The 22,468-nt window shown below is 47.2% G+C and overlaps 1 protein-coding gene across 2 annotated transcripts in view; it reads right to left on the bottom strand.

Moving 5' to 3' along the window:
• Nucleotides 1–22,468, bottom strand: part of PKNOX2 (PBX/knotted 1 homeobox 2) — a 3,383,295-nt gene that overhangs the window by 824,280 nt on the left and 2,536,547 nt on the right. For both annotated transcript variants that reach the window (XM_078683923.1, XM_078683924.1), the window contains one exon: nt 15,832–15,974. In XM_078683923.1, coding sequence (XP_078540049.1) covers nt 15,832–15,974 — 143 coding nt within the window. The remainder of the gene's footprint in view (nt 1–15,831; nt 15,975–22,468) is intronic.

Here is a 22,468-nt window from a genome sequence, read left to right as displayed (position 1 = left end):
TGGCCATGTCTGAACTGGGGTGGCTGAGTGAGCTAAAGAATGGTGATGGATTAAACCCAGATCAGTTGACTAGAGGTGAGTGTTTGATTTTCTCAAGCGCTCTATCCATCATCCCCTTTTGTATCGCTTTGTTCGCCCTAAGTGTGGCAGGGTATGCTCAGACGTGAGTCCCTTGCTCACTTGGCCACTGGATTCAAGATAGCCTGGCTGATGAGGATTGTGAATCCGAAACCGGTCCCAGGATGCTTGTTTCCGGTCCAGGGAAGACATGGCTTGGCAGTTTGGGCTGGACTGTTCCCATGAGGCACAGGGTCAGACTGATTTGCATATGTCCATGTCTGAACTGGGGTGGCTGAGTGAGCTAAAAAATGGTGATGGATTAAACCCAGATCAGTTGACTGGGGTGAGTGTTTGATTTGCTCAAACGCTCCGTCCATCATCCCCTTTTGTATCGCTTTGTTCGTCCTAAGTGTGGCAGGGTATGCTCAGACGTGAGTCCCTTGCTCACTTGGCCACTGGATTCAAGATAGCCTGGCTGATGAGGATTATGAATACGAAACCGGTCCCAGGATGCTTGTTTCCGGTCCAGGGAAGACATGGCTTGACAGTTCGGGCTGGACTGTTCCCATGAGGCACAGGGTCAGACTGATTTGCATATGGCCATGTCTGAACTGGGGTGGCTGAGTGAGCTAAAGAATGGTGATGGATTAAACCCAGATCAGTTGACTGGGGTTGAGTGTTTGAATTGCTCAAACGCTCCGTCCATCATCCACTTTTGTATCACTTTGTTCCCCCTAAGTGTGGCAGGGTATGCTCAGACGTGAGTCCCTTGCTCACTTGGCCACTGGATTCAAGATAGCCTGGCTGATGAGGATTGTGAATCCGAAACCGGTCCCCGGATGCTTGTTTCCGGTCCAGGGAAGACATGGCTTGGCAGTTCGGGTTGGACTGTTCCCATGAGGCACAGGGTCAGACTGATTTGCATATGTCCATGTCTGAACTGGGGTGGCTGAGTGAGCTAAAGAATGGTGATGGATTAAACCAAGATCAGTTGACTGGAGGTGAGTGTTTGATTTGCTCAAACGCTCTGTCCATCATCCCCTTTTGTATCGCTTTGTTCACCCTAAGTGTGGCAGGGTATGCTCAGACGTGAGTACCTTGCTCACTTGGCCACTGGATTCAAGATAGCCTGGCTGATGAGGATTGCGAATCCGAAATCGGTCCCAGGATGCTTGTTTCCGGTCCAGGGAAGACATGGCTTGGCAGTTTGCGCTAGACTGTTCCCATGAGGCACAGGGTCAGACTGATTTGCATATGGCCATGTCTGAACTGGGGTGGCTGAGTGAGCTAAAGAATGGTGATGGATTAAACCCAGATCAGTTGACTGGGGTGAGTGTTTGATTTGCTCAAACGCTCCGTCCATCATCCCCTTTTGTATCGCTTTGTTCGCCCTAAGTGTGAGGTACTGGGTTTTTCAGAACCGGCACAGACAAAGGTAACCCAGCGGTGTCAGGGTACACCCAGAGACCTCGGGTTCTTCCTGATCCAGACCACAGAAACTCAGAGTCTTCTAGGTGAAGTCAAAGATCGATTTATTGGCTGCAACCAAGGTAACAAGTGTCCTAGAAGTACAACTCACGGGGAAGTATATTCTCAGGAGACTGCTCGAATTTACAAAGTCAGGCTTCTTTTCTTATACACAATTTTAAGCTTCAGGCAAAACATTCTTGGTTGTAAAGTAAATCGTTAACATATTTCCAATACAAAGAAAAAGCAGAGTCATGATGACATGTCCATATTTCACTTCGTGCTGCTTACAACAAATCATCCGCAAGGCCCAACATTTCATCAGATATCGGTGGACCCCCAATAAAAACGGGCACCTCCCCACCATAAAGCAAGTGAAGCAAAGGAGCAGAGGTAGATGTGAGCAAGATACGGCAGGTGTGTGCGCTGAAATGGTTTTATGGCTTGTTGAGCCTTGATGCTATCTTGTTCGGCCACTGTGAGGGGAACTGACCTAACGAGTTCGGCCTGGGGCAATGGTTCCAACTTGCACAGGTCATAGGAAAGTCGATTAAGGTGTACGTGTCCTTGCTGACATGAATTTGGCTGGATTAAGGCCTATGTAAAGGGCAACACACAAGATGGCTGCAGTATATAAAATGGAAGCCAAGGGTTCTGGACGATAATGACGATTTCGAGGAGAAATCGTTACTCGAGTACGCTGAAAATATATGTACATGGTGTGCTAGTCATTCTCGGTCTTTTGATACCAAATTCGTCATGTTTCGACGAAGTTTTAATTCTCGAGTCCAGAACGATTACATGAATCCAGAATTTTCAGAACCACAAACCCTCCTTTTGCCCTTAAATAGGCAATTAATCTATCCTCATGTTAATCTGAGTCCAGATCTATATTCCTAAAGTCATTGAGATGTTGCTGTAACATCATTCTAGTACTCAGTTCATCTCTTGATACAGGCTTCCTTCACATGATGTAACACAGAGGCCACATATTGCAGGAGCACACTGTATGCACAGACAGAACAGGAAAAGAATGGCTAAGACCATCCCAATGACCATTAGAATTTTCCATCCCCAGGCGGATATCAGTTCCCAGAGCCATCCCATTAATGACCAATCTCCTTTATCCACATGAATAGATTCGGAAATCTTATGTAGATTGGAGATGGCCTAGTACACTGTTGGAGCGTTATCAGGGATGAAGATGCAGCAACTAGATTGGATCAATCTGCATACCCCACCTCGGTCTGCAAGTATGATATCTAAAGCGACCCTGTTCTGAAGGGTCATAAGTCGATCCGACTGGAGCTCAGCAGTCAGGTTACTAAGGGCACCAGTAGTTTCTATCACGGTGGACTCAACTACCCTTGTCAATTGCCTTATGTTCCTGCTGTTAGCCATGGATCCCCAGAACGGCAGAAAACCCTTTGCAAAGTCCCCAAATTCTTGACCTGCAGTGTCTTCTTCACTCAAAACACCTCTAACTATCCTTGTCCTGTGGTAGTCTGCCGCTGCTGTGTAGGTGGGAGGCAACAGGAAGGAAACAAAACATGAGCCCGAAAAGTCAGGGGGCAACCATGTATAGGCTCTATCGTGGCAGATGAAATAAGTACCCTTAGCTGCTAAAAACGCTGGGGAAGTCTGAGATCCAAAAACATACGTTTCAGTACAGACACTCTTCCCTAACTGAGCCCTGGGATTCGTGCCATTACCTTGCAGACACAGATGACCCTGATGGGGTACAATCCAAATCGGGGACGATCTCTTAGCTTGCTGTTTCTCACTCAGAGTAGTTCCATACCCAGTCATGTTCCATCCTATGTATAATAGTGTCTCATCTCTAGGGATAGTCTCATAAGAAATACCTTCCTTAATCATGTCTACTATACCCTTGACTAGAGCACTTTTTCTAGGATTGTCTGTCACAGAACGTAGGGGGTAGATTTCGTGTGCATATATGAACATTGTCCTATATGCCCATACAGAACCATTGTGACTAAATGGCAGGACCAAATAGGGGATACCTTTATCCGTTGTGTGAGGCATAAGACCGCACACCCAACAGTTAGTTGTGTTCATTACAAGTTGGTGTTGGTGTAACTACTGAACAAAGGAGTTATTAATGAACTCCAATCTCCTATTTGATTCGTGGTCAGGCAAAGGGTGGAAAGAATGAGAGGAAACAGTGGGAGGAGGTATGGGGATGCAGTGGGTGCAAATGTTACACGAAAAGAGAATAAAACATAACTTATTAAAAATACCATGACACTGAATAGCATGGAAATACACAATATTATAAAGTTTTTCCTTGTCATCACGTTGCACAGTCTGTGCTTTAAGGCCGTTTGTTTGGCAGGTCTCTCCACATCGGGAAACTCCATCCTCTCTAAACTGCTGCCCGCGGTGGTAGGTTGCCTCTGCTAAGGGATGCTTCTGTCAGTCTAGGGCAACTCCCTTGGACCAACCAGAACTACCGACCTAACGTTGTCAGCTGCACCCCAAAGACTTTTAATCAACCGCGGCCCTAGCAGCGGAACCCGGATGGCGGTTCGAAAAAACAAAAATAAGCAAGTTTCTTAGATGGGAGAGCTGCACTTTCAAAAAATAGTATTTGGGGGAAAAGGAAAATATCGGTTTTTATTAGTCCATGGATCTTAGTCTCAAATTGCAAAAAGAAAGTGTTTTACTTGTTCGTTTTCCTCGGTCTCAAATTGTATCGTTGTTTCCCGGGTATTGTCTGATCCTGGAACAGAAGGTCAGGCTCTGTAATGTTCAATCGCTCGGATGGTGTCACAGCCTTGTGCAAAATGTTCTCATTTTCTTGTTCAGAGTCAGTTCTTTTTACGTGCAAGTCATGAAAAGGGACGGTATGTGACACGGTATCAGATTCTGGGTCAGCGACACCCTTCTGGACCCACTGGTCGTAGGGTAGAGGGAAAGGGAGTTTCTTACAATGGATCCCGTGGACCCAGTTGGCCTTCCCCTCCACCCGATCGGCTGATCTTGTAGAGAGAAGGACGAGATGAGGCCCGGTCCACCTGGGCTGGTCGTTCTTCGTTCTTTGGAAATTGCGGACAAGAACCCAGGAACCGGGGTCAATGGCGTGACCCGGAGTCTCAGAGACCGGAGGCAGGGTGTTGTGGACCTGTTGATGCAAAACACGCAATTTAGCCGTCAATTCATACAGACAATTAAGCAAAATAGGGTGCTCAAGCTCGCTGAACTTGGTGGGTCTAGGCACTCCCCATATGTTGGCTGGCCGGCCAAAAACTATTTCATATGGACTAAGTTTCACTCGTGAATGTACAGTCATCCTAGTGGACAGGAGTGCTAAGGGTAGAGCGTCAGGCCATTTAAGACCTGTGCTCGCTTGGATTTTGGCCAGTTTAAGTTTTAAAGTGCCATTGTAACATTCTACTAATCCAGCTGATTGGGGGTGATTTGCAGCGTGGAACTTCTGCCGGATACCTAGCCCTTCACACACTCTCTTCATCACACGACCCACAAATTCACTCCCATTGTCAGACCAGACCATTCTCGGCATTCCAAACCTGGGGAAGTACTCTTTCACAAGGGCTTTTGCTGTGGACAAGGCAGTATTGTCTTTTAGGGGATAGGCTTCTACCCATTTTGAAAAGGCACAAACAACAACGAGTACGTATTTAAATTGTTGCACCTCTCCATGTGAATGAAATCTAGCTGCAAAACCTCGAACGGGTACGTAGGAGGTGCAAAACGACCAGCTGGAGTTGGGGTTCCTCTACCAGGATTGTGCTTCAGACATACCATGCAATTCTTGACAACATTCTCTGCACACTTGGGAATCCCTGAATTCTTCCATACTGGGGCCAACAACTCGCAAATCCCTTTAACGCTAATATGAGCCATTCCATGAGCCATTGTAACCACTGCAAGCACATATGCATCGGGTAACAACCATCTCTGATGCTCTGATAATTCAATCCAACAACCATTTGCATCCATTCTACCCGTACTTTCTCTCCACGTGCTCAACTCTTTCTCTGTGGCCTCAGCTTGAATGGACTTCACACTCTCTATTGTGTCTTCATACATTCCAACATCACCAGTCCATCTTGCAGGGCCTGCAACATACATTCGGCTCATTACATTCTTTGCCGTTTCTTTCGCGATCTCATCAGCAAATGCATTTTCACGACCAACATCATCAGTCACCTTCTTGTGAGCAGTACATTTCACAATCGCCATTTGCAGGGGCAAGGTCAGTGATTCGAGAAGCTCATTCACCAACTGACCATGCTGAATCTTAGCTCCATGCGACGTCAGGAACCCACGTTCTCTCCACAATCGCCCAAAACTGTGAGCTACTCCAAATGCATACTGACTATCAGTGTAGATAGTCACTTTCATTCCTTTGGACAATACACATGCTCTCGTGAGTGCAATTAATTCTGCTGCTTGAGCCGAATTATGTGGGACACGTGCAGCTTCAACAACTGTATGCAAAGTCGTGACAGCATATGCTGCAGTCGTGTCACCACTCGGGAGCTTAAAGCATGAACCATCCACCCATAATGTACCATCACATTCAGCAAGAGGAGTATCAGATAGATCTACTCTCCCTTTCGTCTCTTCCTCTGTTCTGAGAAAACAATCGTGCTGTTCTGAAACATCTGATTCCTCTGTAATTGGCAACAACGTAGCTAGGTTTAGGGTACTGCACCTTTTTATGTGCACATGACTCGCTAGTAATGTCAATTCGTAACTGGACAGTCGAGCACTAGTTAAGTGCTGTGTCTTAGTTCTATTTAACAACGTGTCTACTGCATGTGGGACCATCACGACTAGTGTATTATTCATTACTAGACCAGCAGACTGTCGAATAGAAACAGCTGCTGCTGCTGTGGCTCTTAAACAACTTGGCAATGCTTTAGCTACCAGATCCAAGGTCGACGAAAAATAGGCACATGGACGCTGCCTACCTCCAAATAACTGAGTCAACACAGACAATGCACAGCCCTCTTTCTCGTGGACATATAATGTGAAAGGCTTACTGTAATTGGGGGTACCTAACACAGGAGCCGAACACAATGCTGTGCGCAATTCGAGAACATTTTTCTGACACTCTTCAGACCAAGGAATGGGATTGGGTGTATTTTTGCACGTTAATGCCACCAAGGGTTTGGCTAATAACGAAAAATTCGGAATCCACTGTCTACAGTACGATGTAATGCCCAAGAAAGCACGCACTTCTCTCTGTGTTCTTGGCACATTCAATTTCGCTATTGCCTGAATTCTTTCTGGGGTCAGTTTCCTTCCCTCCTTCGATAAGAGGTGACCTAAGTAGGTCACTTCTTGTCGGCAATATTGCAGTTTGGAAAGTGACACCTTGTGATGAAGTTCACACAGATGATGCAATAATGACAGCGTTGCCTTTTTACAAATTTCCTCAGTGTCTGCAGCAATGAGCAAATCATCCACGTACTGTACAAGAGCAGCACCTTTAGGTAAAACAATCGTATCAAGCTGTGTTTTTAGAGCTTGACTGTATATTGATGGACTTTCACAGTAGCCCTGAGGAGCGCGTTTAAAGCGGAAGCTGCGACCTCCTAAACTGAAGGAAAAAATATCCCTGCTCTCCTCAGCAATCGGGATGCTGAAGAAAGAATTCTTCAGATCAATCACCGAAAACCAAGAGGCAGAAGCCGGAATCATGGTCAATAATGTGGTAATGTCGGAGACAACTGGGAATTGTGGCACAACTATTTTATTCACCTCTCTAAGATCAATCACAAATCTGTACACAGGTGGCTGAGAAGGATCAGTTCGTTTTAAAACAGGCAGAACAGGACTATTGCAAACGTTGCCTCGTGTTTCTTCAATCACATCCTTTTCAATCAATTCGTAAACGATCGCTAGCAAAGCTTTTTCACCTTCACTCGAGATTTTGTATTGGGGAATTCGTGGCATTTTAACGTTGGCTTTCAATGTTACAACATATGGTGGAATTTCTAAAAGGCCTACATCATTAGGACCAGCAGCCCAAAGAATATCTGGAAGAAATGACAATTCTACTGGAAGTTTATCCCTCGACAAATACATGGGAGTAACCACTTTCTTGCCTAAAGTAAGCTGTACTCCTGAAGGAGAACAGTACAAAGTCGCATACAATCTTTTTAACAAATCCAATCCTAGCAAGTTTTCACCACAACCTGTTGTCAGAATGAGGGGTGCTTCGAATTCGCAAGGACCAACAGAAAGAGACAAAGGGTCAGAAATCGGATTTCTAACTGGGGCGCCAGAAAAACCTACAGAAACGTTCATTTCGCCAGACAAAGGTGCGCCAGGGAGTTTGGAGTGCATAATAGAACTCTCTGTAGCACCAGTATCCAACAGAAAAGGCTCTGACACACCTGATGTAATCACCTCAATGTAGGGTCCACTCTGATCTACTGGAACTGAAACAACTCTCTCTCTTTGTCTTTGGCTGTCCTAGCAATCGTTACCCTCCAAATGCTAATTTTCTGTATAGTAATCATCAACGTAGTATTGAGCTGTCCTGTCAGAGGCGTTAGTCTGCTGATCGAACCTATTCATAGAATTTTGTGGTGGAAGGGGACGTGCGTTCTGAGGAGCGTTTCCACGCCCTCTACCTCTAGGTGCTTGCTGACTGCCACGACCTCTCACACCAGAAACTCCATTTGCACGTTGTAATAGTATAGGACAATTATACTTGAAATGACCCTCTTCTCTGCAATATGAACACTGGTTGGGGCCTACAGGTACACGGGGTTGAGTATACTCGACTCTTTGCGAGTTCCTCTGATACTGTTGAGGCTGCTGAAAATTACTCTGGTAGTTATTCTGACCATGATTATTTTGATTACCACCACCACGTGGCGGATAGGCTTGCTGTAGCAAAACCTTCGTTTTCAATTCTTTAGTTTTCTTTTCTACTCTATCTTTCTCGTCTTTGTCTCTATTTTCGTAATATTGGGCAGTAGCTAATATCTGCGCTGAAGAGGAGACTGCCCAAGAACTTTCTGAGTCCTTTAACTTTTTACACAATTCTGGAAGCAGATTGTGCACGAATTTATCGACGAACAACCTCTGACCACCTTCTGTGGTCATATCTTGACCGCTGTGGTCAACAAATGTTTCTTCAAATCTGGTGAAGAAATCTGAGACTGTTTCTTCTTTCTTCTGCTTGCATGCAGATAACTTATCCCAATTTACACGTATCGCAGGCATTATCGTTTTCATGTAATCAACTATTCTACCAGGAAGTTCTGCTATCAAAGGCTCAGGCTTAGCACCACCAATTTGTCGGGCGTCTGCAGCGGCAATATTAGCCCATGAGTCACCTAACTCTTGATCATGATCTGTATGACGAATTTTACCCCATAAAGGCTGTGGAACAACATTCCCAAATAGCATATCGATATCGGCTAAATTCATTATACATGATCCAGCGGTTTGTGAAAACTCTTTATAATACCCTGCAGGATTTTTACGCGGATCAGGTAATGTCTGTTTAAGTGCTAAAACTTCAGCTCGCTCCATGGGACATGTACCCATACACGCTGAAAGTGTGGCAGAATAGGTGGGTTAACAGTTGTGTCGCCCTCTCTCCATTGTGGGGGAACTTCTCTCATGGGGTATTGTCGCGCCTTTTTCCTACTAGACGCACTAGGCTCAGATTGTGACCCAGAACTGCTCCCCTTACTCCGATATGATAACAATATTTCAACCGCTTTCTCTACATCGGGACCTACAATCATGCCCTCTCCAAACTTAAACCGTACACGACACAATTCTTGTGGGTTGCATTCCAGATCATTGTCTTCCAAATCCTCGCAAAGGAAAACGCACATCTGTTCAAAAACATATCTCTGCGTCGGTACTTCCCATTGATGGAAGACTTCCATGACAGACTCTACATCATACTTCACGGTGTCCATGACCCATTTCCGTGCTAAACCATTCAATGAGTCTCTCTCTTGATAGTCAGGCAGTCGACTTCGGAACTGTCTTCGTTCCATTTTAGGGGTCGCAGTAGGCGACCCGAAAAGAGGTGAGAAAAGGTTAGTGACAGTGCTGGCCATTTTCTGCCGAATGGAAGGTGAAACTGAGGGAAGAACGGGTAGAAAAACGGGGTGAGATAAGGCAGGGGCAGAGACAATATCAGAGGAGGCATCAGGAGAGACAGAAGGAGCACTAGGCAAAATCGTAGAGGGAGCATTAGGAGAAGTAGAAAGTACAGTAGGCAAAATTGTGGAAAGCACAAGTGAAACAGGTGTGATTGGTGGGCCTTGAGAAGGCTGCACCATAGGGACAGGAGCCAGCTGGAGAACAGCTGGTGAGTGCTGAATAGGAGGCGCAGGTTGCACAACTAAAGGTTGCGGAGGTGCCGTGGCATTTTGCGCATAGGGGGGTGGCGAACTTAACAAATGTGACATCAATGGATCTTTTTCACGCTCTTTTGCTGCCTCTTGCTGAAGAGACGGCAAAACTGGATAACATTTATCTATTGCCATTTTACGTTGCCTGTGCAACTGCTCACTCATCTGCTCTTCTTCATTGTCTTTAAACTGCATAGCAGCTTGCATTACTGAAATTCCCCCTTCTCTCTTATTTTTCTTAGCTAATTTGATTTCTTTTTGTTTGGCCTCCTTACGCCATAGGCGAAAAGAGTCAAACATCGCCGGCCGGGCTTTCTTTTTGAACAGTTTAACTTCAAGGTTATCTAAGATTTCGGTATCAAAGCTACCATATTGGGGCCATTTTAAAACACCATCTTTCCTTGTGTATTTGATCCACACTTCATTGTATGTGATGGGGCCTACTCCGTGTTTGACATATAACTCGTAGGTTGGAGTTCCAACCGGAGGAACCGGACATGAGTCCTCCAATCGGGAGTCCCTATTATTACAACCAAGACAAAACAAATTTCCAAGTCTAAGACTAGGCATCTTCGCTCTCTAGTCTAGTTCCAAACTTCAAAGGATTATCGATTACGATATTTCTCGTGAATACACGAGTCCTTCGGTTTTGGTGCTTGCAAGTACCAACAATTATCCCAAAGGATACCCAAGACTAAGACCAACTAAGGACTGGGAGACGCTCCACTTATACTTAACTGAAATATCGATGACGTCACCAGAGGACTCGTCTTATCGTTTCGCTTTACCAAACTTCAAGGGTACAAATCAGGGCGATAGCCAGGGCAGCAGTCCTTGTAGCCGTCGGGAAGCGGGGAACCTCGCAGCAAAGACCTTCGGACCACGTCGACATACAGGGGTCGATGAGGTGGTTGGCCGTCCTCCGGAATTTTCACACGAAGCTCCTCACGATCCTCTGGCTGACTGGTACCACTGGAATCGCCCCACATTGGGCGCCAGCTGAGGTACTGGGTTTTTCAGAACTGGAACAGACACCGGTAACCCAGCGGTGTCAGGGTACACCCAGAGACTCGGGTTCTTCCTGATCCAGACCACAGAAACTCAGAGTCTTCTAGGTGAAGTCAAAGATCGATTTATTGGCTGCAACCAAGGTAACAAGTGTCCTAGAAGTACAACACACGGGGAAGTATATTCTCAGGAGACTGCTCGGATTTACAAAGTCAGGCTTCTCTTCTTATACACAATTTTAAGCTTCAGGCAAAACATTCTTGGTTGTAAAGTAAATCGTTAACATATTTCCAATACAAAGAAAAAGCAGAGTCATGATGACATGTCCATATTTCACTTCGTGCTGCTTACAACAAATCATCCGGCAAGGCCCAACATTTCATCAGATATCGGTGGACCCCCAATAAAAACGGGCACCTCCCCACCATAAAGCAAGTGAAGCAAAGGAGCAGAGGTAGATGTGAGCAAGATACGGCAGGTGTGTGCGCTGAAATGGTTTTATGGCTTGTTGAGCCTTGATGCTATCTTGTTCGGCCACTGTGAGGGGAACTGACCTAACGAGTTCGGCCTGGGGCAAAGGTTCCAACTTGCACAGGTCATAGGAAAGTCGATTAAGGTGTACGTGTCCTTGCTGAAATGAATTTGGCTGGATTAAGGCCTATGTAAAGGGCAACACACAAGATGGCTGCAGTATATAAAATGGAAGCCAAGGGTTCTGGATGATAATGACGATTTCGAGGAGAAATCGTTACTCGAGTACGCTGAAAATATATGTACATGGTGTGCTCGTCATTCTCGGTCTTTTGATACCAAATTCGTCATGTTTCGACGAAGTTTTAATTCTCGAGTCCAGAACGATTACATGAATCCAGAATTTTCAGAACCACAAGTGTGGCTGGGTATGCTCAGACGTGAGTCCCTTGCTCACTTGGCCACTGGATTCAAGATAGCCTGGCTGATGAGGATTATGAATACGAAACCGGTCCCAGGATGCTTGATTCCGTTCCAGGGAAGACATGGCTTGGCAGTTCGGGCTGGACTGTTCCCATGAGGCACAGGGTCAGACTGATTTGCATATGGCCATGTCTGAACTGGGGTGGCTGAGTGAGCTAAAGAATGGTGATGGATTAAACCCAGATCAGTTGACTGGAGGTGAGTGTTTGATTTGCTCAAACGCTCTGTCCATCATCCCCTTTTGTATCGCTTTGTTCGCCCTAAGTGTGGCAGGGTATGCTCAGACGTGAGTCCCTTGCTCACTTGGCCACTGGATTCAAGATAGCCTGGCTGATGAGGATTGTGAATCCGAAACCGGTCCCAGGATGCTTGTTTCCGGTCCAGGGAAGACATGGCTTGGCAGTTTGGGCTGGACTGTTCCCATGAGGCACAGGGTCAGACTGATTTGCATATGGCCATGTCTGAACTGGGGTGGCTGAGTGAGCTAAAGAATGGTGATGGATTAAACCCAGATCAGTTGACTGGAGGTGAGTGTTTGATTTGCTCAAACGCTCTGTCCATCATCCCCTTTAGTATCGCTTTGTTCGCCCTAAGTGTGGCAGGGTATGCTCAGACGTGAGTCCCTTGCTCACTTGGCCACTGGATTCAAGATAGCCTGGCTGATGAGGATTATGAATCCGAAACCGGTCCCAGGATGCTTGTTTCCGGTCCAGGGAAGACATGGCTTGGCAGTTCGGGCTGGACTGTTCCCATGAGGCACAGGGTCAGACTGATTTGCATATGCCCATGTCTGAACTGGGGTGGCTGAGTGAGCTAAAGAATGGTGATGGATTAAACCCAGATCAGTTGACTGGAGGTGAGTGTTTGATTTGCTCAAACGCTCTGTCCATCATCCCCTTTAGTATCGCTTTGTTCGCCCTAAGTGTGGCAGGGTATGCTCAGACGTGAGTCCCTTGCTCACTTGGCCACTGGATTCAAGATAGCCTGGCTGATGAGGATTGTGAATCCGAAACCGGTCCCAGGATGCTTGTTTCCGGTCCAGGGAAGACATGGCTTGGCAGTTTGGGCTGGACTGTTCCCATGAGGCACAGGGTCAGACTGATTTGCATATGGCCATGTGTGAACAGGGGTGGCTGAGTGAGCTAAAGCATGGTGATGGATTAAACCCAGATCAGTTGACTGGGGTGAGTGTTTGATTTGCTTAAACGCTCCGTCCATCATCCCCTTTTGTATCGCTTTGTTCACCCTAAGTGTGGCAGCGGATGCTCAGATGTGAGTCCCTTGCTCACTTGGCCACTGGATTCAAGATAGCCTGTCTGATGAGGATTATGAATCCGAAACCGGTCCCAGGATGCTTGTTTCCGGTCCAGGGAAGACATGGCTTGGCAGTACGGGCTGGACTGTTCCCATGAGGCACAGGCTCAGACTGATTTGTATATGGCCATGTCTGAACTGGAGTGGCTGAGTGAGCTAAAGAATGGTGATGGATTAAACACAGATCAGTTGACTGGGGTTGAGTGTTTGATTTGCTCAAACGCTCCGTCCATCATCCACTTTTGCATCGCTTTGTTCGACCTAAGTGTGGCAGGTTATGCTCATATGTGAGTCCCTTGCTCACTTGGCCACTGGATTCAAGATAGCCTGGCTGATGAGGAATATAAATCCGAAACCGGTCCCAGGATGCTTGTTTCCGGTCCAGGGAAGACTTGGCTTGGCAGTTCGGGCTGGACTGTTCCCATGAGGCACAGGGTCAGACTGATTTGCATATGGCCATGTCTGAACTGGGGTGGCTGAGTGAGCTAAAGAATGGTGATGGATTAAACCCAGACCAGTTGACTTGAGGTGAGTGTTTGATTTGCTCAAACGCTCTGCCCATCATCTCCTTTTGTATCGCTTTGTTCGCCCTAAGTGTGGCAGGGTATGCTCAGACGTGAGTCCCTTGCTCACTTGGCCACTGGATTCAAGATAGCCTGGCTGATGAGGATTGTGAATCCGAAACCGGTCCCAGGATGCTTGTTTCCGGTCAGGGAAGACATGGCTTGGCAGTTTGGGCTGGACTGTTCCCATGAGGCACAGGGTCAGACTGATTTGCATATGGCCATGTCTGAACTGGGGTGGCTGAGTGAGCTAAAGAATGGTGATGGATTAAACCCATATCAGTTGACTGGGGTGAGTGTTTGATTTGCTCAAACGCTCCGTCCATTATCCCCTTTTGTATCGCTTTGTTCGCCCTAAGTGTGGCAGGGTATGCTCAGACGTGAGTCCCTTGCTCACTTGGCCACTGGATTCAAGATAACCTGGCTGATGAGGATTATGAATACGAAACCGGTCCCAGGATGCTTGTTTCCGGTCCAGGGAAGACATGGCTTGGCAGTTCGGGCTGGACTGTTCCCATGAGGCACAGGGTCAGACTGATTTGCATATGGCCATGTCTGAACTGGGGTGGCTGAGTGAGCTAAAGAATGGTGATGGATTAAACCCAGATCAGTTGACTGGGGTTGAGTGTTTGATTTGCTCAAACGCTCCGTCCATCATCCACTTTTGTATCGCTTTGTTCGCCCTTAGTGTGGCAGGTTATGCTCAGATGTGAGTCCCTTGCTCACTTGGCCACTGGATTCAAGATAGCCTGGCTGATGAGGATTATAAATCCGAAACCGGTCCCAGGATGCTTGTTTCCGGTTCAGGGAAGACATGGCGTGGTAGTTCGGGCTGGACTGTTCCCATGAGGCACAGGGTCAGACTGATTTGCATATGGCCATGTCTGAACTGGGGTGACTGAGTGAGCTAAAGAATGGTGATGGATTAAACCCAGATCAGTTGACTGGGGTGAGTGTTTGATTTGCTTAAACGCTCCGTCCATCATCCCCTTTTGTATCGCTTTGTTCACCCTAAGTGTGGCAGCGGATGCTCAGATGTGAGTCCCTTGCTCACTTGGCCACTGGATTCAAGATAGCCTGTCTGATGAGGATTATGAATCCGAAACCGGTCCCAGGATGCTTGTTTCCGGTCCAGGGAAGACATGGCTTGGCAGTTCGGGCTGGACTGTTCCCATGAGGCACAGGGTCAGACTGATTTGCCTATGGCCATGTCTGAACTGGGGTGGCTGAGTGAGCTAAAGAATGGTGATGGATTAAACTCAGATCAGTTGATTGGGGGTGAGTGTTTGATTTGCTCAAACGCTCCGTCCATCACCCCCTTTTGTATCGCTAACCTATCTCCATCCTGTCCTGAGGTCAGCACGAAGCACCCCAGGGGAAGGCAGGTCGGCGACCTTCACTTCCTCGGGGGCTGACATTGGGGGTCCAATAGTTTGGTGCAGACTATGGTAGCCAATGCAACTGTAGCTCAGTGAGAGTGTGTCAAGTGATCATGGCATTGCCCAGAACCACTGTTATGGAAGGAATCTGTTTCATAAAATTCTTTTCACCTCTTTTTTGAAAGTTCTGGTCGATACATTTGTTCAAATTTCCGAAGGAAGAGAATTTCAGATTAACAAGGCAGCTCCACTTTAGAGTATACAAGAGAAAACCTATGCACGCTTCAGAGCTGGTACCCGCAGACTAAGCCTTACTGGTGAAACAGATGGAAGTTCCTCAAAGCAAGGCCCTCAAGATATACACAACATTTTAATGCATACATCAGGCTAGTGAAACTTTAGGCAAAATTACGGTCCTGACAGCAATCAGTTCTGCGTTTCCATCTGTACAGTTCTACAATGATACAATGGTATTTGCATATCTGAAGCATTCTGGGAAACAGATAAACAATCTGTGCCTGATTTCACCTGGTGTGTTTTAGCATACAAGTTCTAATGCTTAAAAGAATGTAATATCATGCAAGAAAGAAAGAAGATTTTGTCAAATTTCTTCTGATGAATTATTCTTAGGTTACAAAGTAAAAATAACTGAAGGTACAGCTCCAATCATGCTAATAAGATCTGAAGATAAACCTTTTTTTATACCTGTACACAGCCCGCTTATCAGCCTCCAATTGTGCTTGAGGATCGAGGGGGGCAGTGGAAGGTACAGGGGTGTTGGCTTCTGCGGGAGATGCAGGGATGCGAACTGGCTGGGCCTTGGCAGTTTGTTGAGTGGTGGCCGTCATCTGTCGAGAAAAAGCAAGCAAATATAAATGAGTGTGAAACACGAAGGTATTCAAGCAAAAGTGAAAAAAGAAAAGTACCAATGATGAATTGGACGCCACAATGTCTACAGACTTCAAATATGATGTAATAAACCTGCCTTTTAGGTTAAATCAAACCTCTTAAAACCTTACAGAAACAGCATTACATTATTTTCTAAACTACATTTTAATGTAACTTTCATTACAAATTAAACAAGTATAACACAAGAACACAAACTTTGATTGCACTTCTATTGTCTAACATGCTACAAATGGTTGGTACACACTCTATAACACCATGGGCGTCCGCAGGGGGGGGCAAGGATGGGCGCTTGCCCCCCCCCCTGGATCACAAGTCCGTCCGGTTGGCAGCGCCCTCCCTTGATGTGTTCAGTCGAGGTGCAGCTGCAAGGCCCGAGGCAGCCCCCCCCCCTCTCTTGGGCCATGCTGCCATGGGCTGAAAGTGTAATATGACCTCCAGATTCCTTTCAGCTGTGGTAGACTGGGCAGGGCTGGTTTTGTGGCCGTGATCAGCAACTCTCTCTTATCCTAAATGCTGCATCTGCATGATAATTGCAGATGCTTGAACTGGCCTTAGGTGTGAAGTGAGCCCTGCCCCTGCATGAATGAAAGGCAGAGCATCCTGCAGGGCTCATAAAAAAAAAAAAACGAGTGACCTTAGTGTCACAATCAGCGCTGCACAGTTTCAATGAAGGGAAAAGGAGAAGTGCAGAAAATGGAGAGAGAGGCTATTCTTTTCTATTTTTCGCAACTCTTTTCTTGTTTATTTTCAAACAAGCATGTGCATCCAAAAGAAACATAAATAGAGAAATAGAGTTAAACATAAATAGTGACATCAGTTGAATGTCAGCACTTGGGGGCAGATCTACAAGGGTGAAAACCCATTACAACGATGAGACAACATCGGAGGTGCATTACAACATACATTTTACATCGCGACAACCTTAACAATGTATGCTTTTACATCGCGCATGCTGTTACATTGCATCACATTGCATCGCCATCATCGCATCAGTTTCAACCGCGCATGATAATTTACCATTTACACTACGCAAGTGTGTGAACCATCGCCATCGCATCGGTTTTCAACTGCGCATGATAATTTACCATTTACACTACGCAAGTGTGTGAACCATCGCCATCGCATCGCACAACAATGTTACCATTTAAATATTGCGGTTTTACACATCACACAACTTAATTACAATACAAACTTTTTCCTTGTAAAACTCTTATCTGTGCATTTGATCAACAAAAAATCATGTTAAAGCATGCGGGGTGTTTGTGTGTATAGTGATTGTGTTTTGTATGCATTTAAATGATGGAGCGAAGTAATGGGTTGCGTTGTGACAGCGTACGTTGTGAATGTGTGTGCGATGTAAAGACGGCGATGTGAATGTTTGCGATGAAAACGTTTGCGATGCAGCATCATACATCCATCTACAAGCCCCATGCGCCGCCGGTACATCACGTTGCGTGACGCACCAGTGGTGCAGCCTACTAAAGGATATTTGCAAGCACAGGTAAAGTCACCCTGCGTGACTTAACCTGTGCTTGTAAATATCGCACCTGTTCACGCCACACTTTGAGTGTTAGGGGCGGGACATGGGTGTTACCACGCAATACAAAAGGGGATGATGGACGGAGCGTTTGAGCAAATCAAACACTCACCCCCAGTCAACTGATCTGGGTTTAATCCATCACCATTCTTTAGCCCACTCAGCCACCCCATTTCAGACATGACTATATGCAAATCAGTCTGACCCTGTGCCTCATGGGAACAGTCCAGCCCGAACTGCCAAGCCATGTCTTCCATGGACCGGAAACAAGCATCCTGGGACCGGTTTCGGATTCATAATCCTCATCAGCCAGGCTATCTTGAATCCAGTGGCCAAGTGAGCAAGGGACTCACGTCTGAGCATACCCTGCCACACTTAGGGCGAACAAAGCGATACAAAAGGGGATGATGGACGGAGCGTTTGAGCAAATCAAACACTCACCCCCAGTCAACTGATCTGGGTTTAATCCATCACCATTCTTTAGCCCACTCAGCCAACCCATTTCAGACATGACTATATGCAAATCAGTCTGACCCTGTGCCTCATGGGAACAGTCCAGCCCGAACTGCCAAGCCATGTCTTCCATGGACCGGAAACAAGCATCCTGGGACCGGTTTCGGATTCATAATCCTCATCAGCCAGGCTATCTTGAATCTAGTGGCCAAGTGAGCAAGGGACTCACGTCTGAGCATACCCTGCCACACTTAGGGCGAACAAAGCGATACAGAAGGGGATGATGGACGGAGCGTTTGAGCAAATCAAACACTCACCCCCAGTCAACTGATCTGGGTTTAATCCATCACCATTCTTTAGCCCACTCAGCCACCCCATTTCAGACATGACTATATGCAAATCAATCTGACCCTGTGCCTCATGGGAACAGTCCAGCCCGAACTGCCAAGCCATGTCTTCCATGGACCGGAAACAAGCATCCTGGGACCGGTTTCGGATTCATAATCCTCATCAGCCAGGCTATCTTGAATCCAGTGGCCAAGTGAGCAAGGGACTCACGTCTGAGCATACCCTGCCACACTTAGGGCGAACAAAGCGATACAAAAGGGGATGATGGACGGAGCGTTTGAGCAAATCAAACACTCACCCCCAGTCGACTGATCTGGGTCTAATCCATCACCATTCTTTAGCCCACTCAGCCACCCCATTTCAGACATGACTATATGCAAATCAGTCTGACCCTGTGCCTCATGGGAACAGTCCAGCCCGAACTGCCAAGCCATGTCTTCCATGGACCGGAAACAAGCATCCTGGGACCGGTTTCGGATTCATAATCCTCATCAGCCAGGCTATCTTGAAGCCAGTGGCCAAGTGAGCAAGGGACTCACGTCTGAGCATACCCTGCCACACTTAGGGCGAACAAAGCGATACAAAAGGGGATGATGGACGGAGCGTTTGAGCAAATCAAACACTCACCCCCAGTCAACTGATCTGGGTTTAATCCATCACCATTCTTTAGCCCACTCAGCCACCCCATTTCAGACATGACTATATGCAAATCAGTCTGACCCTGTGCCTCATGGGAACAGTCCAGCCCGAACTGCCAAGCCATGTCTTCCATGGACCGGAAACAAGCATCCTGGGACCGGTTTCGGATTCATAATCCTCATCAGCCAGGCTATCTTGAATCCAGTGGCCAAGGGAGCAAGGGACTCACGTCTGAGCATACCCTGCCACACTTAGGGCGAACAAAGCCTAATCGCTTTGTTCGCCCTAAGTGTGGCAGGGTATGCTCAGACGTGAGTCCCTTGTTCACTTGGCCACTGGATTCAAGATAGCCTGGCTGATGAGGATTATGAATCCGAAACCGGTCCCGGGATGCTTGTTTCCGGTCCAGGGAAGACATGGCTTGGCAGTTCGGGCTGGACTGTTCCCATAAGGCACAGGGTCAGACTGATTTGCATATAGCCATGTCTGAACTGGGGTGGCTGAGTGAACTAAAGAATGGTGATGGATTAAACCCAGATCAGTTGACTGGGGGTGAGTGTTTGATTTATACAAACGCTCCGTCCATCATCCCCTTTTGAATCGCTTTGTTCGCCCTAAGTGTGGCAGGGTATGCTCAGACGTGAGTCCCTTGTTCACTTGGCCACTGGATTCAAGATAGCCTGGCTGATGAGGATTATGAATCCGAAACTGGTCCCGGGATGCTTGTTTCCGGTCCAGGGAAGACATGGCTTGGCAGTTCGGGCAGGACTGTTCCCATAAGGCACAGGGTCAGACTGATTTGCATATAGCCATGTCTGAACTGGGGTGGCTGAGTGAACTAAAGAATGGTGATGGATTAAACCCAGATCAGTTGACTGGGGGTGAGTGTTTGATTTATACAAACGCTCCGTCCATCATCCCCTTTTGAATCGCTTTGTTCGCCCTAAGTGTGGCAGGGTATGCTCAGACGTGAGTCCCTTGTTCACTTGGCCACTGGATTCAAGATAGCCTGGCTGATGAGGATTATGAATCCAAAACCGGTCCCGGGATGCTTGTTTCCGGTCCAGGGAAGACATGGCTTGGCAGTTCGGGCTGGACTGTTCCCATAAGGCACAGGGTCAGACTGATTTGCATATAGCCATGTCTGAACTGGGGTGGCTGAGTGAACTAAAGAATGGTGATGGATTAAACCCAGATCAGTTGACTGGGGGTGAGTGTTTGATTTATACAAACGCTCCGTCCATCATCCCCTTTTGAATCGCTTTGTTCGCCCTAAGTGTGGCAGGGTATGCTCAGACGTGAGTCCCTTGTTCACTTGGCCACTGGATTCAAGATAGCCTGGCTGATGAGGATTATGAATCCGAAACCGGTCCCGGGATGCTTGTTTCCGGTCCAGCGAAGACATGGCTTGGCAGTTCGGGCTGGATTGTTCCCATAAGGCACAGGGTCAGACTGATTTGCATATAGCCATGTCTGAACTGGGGTGGCTGAGTGAACTAAAGAATGGTGATGGATTAAACCCAGATCAGTTGACTGGGGGTGAGTGTTTGATTTACACAAACGCTCCGTCCATCATCCCCTTTTGAATCGCTTTGTTCGCCCTAAGTGTGGCAGGGTATGCTCAGACGTGAGTCCCTTGTTCACTTGGCCACTGGATTCAAGATAGCCTGGCTGATGAGGATTATGAATCCGAAACCGGTCCCGGGATGCTTGTTTCCGGTCCAGGGAAGACATGGCTTGGCAGTTCGGGCTGGACTGTTCCCATAAGGCACAGGGTCAGACTGATTTGCATATAGCCATGTCTGAACTGGGGTGGCTGAGTGAACTAAAGAATGGTGATGGATTAAACCCAGATCAGTTGACTGGGGGTGAGTATTTGATTTATACAAACGCTCCGTCCATCATCCCCTTTTGAATCGCTTTGTTACCACGCAACACCCATGTCCACTGATGCATGTACAGATTTACGCGAAATCGTAAACCTGGAAATGCGTCAATTTGCTGCGCCACCATAGGGGTGGCGTAGCCAAGAGAAACGAGGAGACATTTTTTCATTTCTCCTCGTTTTTAGGTCGAGGTAATATCCGGTCTGCCGAAGGCAGAACCGGAAGTACCGAGATTTAATGTTGCTTAGTGTGGACTATTTGTACCGCCTCTGTTTTTGCCTCTCTCCCATTGGCTGGCTTCCTAAACGGAGGCCAGCCATTGGAGGAGAGAGCCATCCCTCCAAATAGGCTCCGTCTTTTTCGGATTTGGGGGTGTAAGTTTTGCTGTTGTTTAGACTGTGACGTTGTCTGTCACTCAAAACAGCAAAACACGCCCCCGAATCCGAAAATGGCCGTGCGTTTCTCCGAGGCATTTTCTCCTTGCCTCGGAGAAACGAGGTGGTGTTTTCGGAGCTGCTCGCCTCCCTTCCCTACTGCTTTTAGGAGCTGCTCAGCTCCGCTCGCCTCCCCCCTTCCCTCTGCCCTCCTCCGTCACGCTCTCGCCTCCCCCCCTCTGCTGCAGCTCTCCTCCGTCGTGCTCTGCCGCTCCCCGGCCCCCACCCCTCCCTCCCGCCTCCTTAAAGTTAAGTTGTGACCTCCCTATTCACGGTGCAACGCTGACCTCCACCCCCGTGCAGAACTCTTGTCTGCGTATAGGTATTTATTGCAGCAAGAGAGATGGTTCACACGCCTGTCCTGCAAGCCTAGCAGAGAGTGGCGTGAAAGAAAACTGCCCCGGGTTATCGGGCATAGTCACCCCTTTGAACCAGCCCCTCTCCCAGGCATAGAGGGCAGTTATAACGGGCTTCGACTTCTACTTCATGCAACACACTATCTGCTGAGCGTCACCCGAGTGAGAGGCCCCCCTCCTTACTTTCGCCGTTCCATTTACCTCAGGGGACGTGCGTACACCGATATCCAATTACGCTGCCCCCTGAAATAATCTTCTGAATGGCTGGCATTCTGGTCACCATGTTGACTTTCTCGTAGTTTTGGAAAATATTTCGTGATTTGATATTCCGCGTTTATAGTGAGAAGCTGTCACTTCTAGTGATGTACTTTTAGGGGATAGTAACTGGGCGTATTTGTGACACCCTCCCATCAATATTTGGGGCATATCAGAGGACCTACGTATTTATTAGGCACATCACCATTAGCAACCACGAGTTGTCGTTTGGTGGCAGCGTCAGCTTTAGTAAACAGTGGGTAATATTTTATAAATTGCGATTGTTCCTTACAGAAGAATCGTCTATCCAGGAGTGGCGCGTGAGCCTCTCTTATGCTGCGAGAGATTTGCCCTCCTCTGCCTCTCGCATAGTGGGTGGAGGACTTGGTCCTCCAGTTCTATAATAATGCCATTACTGACTGCAATGACGTAATCGGAAGGCATGCAGATATGCAGCAGGGTTGTGTAAGCCCTGCTACTGCTATAATGTTAAGTCGTCCAATTTCTCCAGGTACCCATACATCA

The sequence above is a fragment of the Lissotriton helveticus genome, chromosome 3_1 (assembly GCF_964261635.1).
Source record: "Lissotriton helveticus chromosome 3_1, aLisHel1.1, whole genome shotgun sequence".
NCBI lineage: Eukaryota > Metazoa > Chordata > Amphibia > Caudata > Salamandridae > Lissotriton > Lissotriton helveticus.
This window is presented reverse-complemented; position numbering and strand designations above follow the sequence as displayed.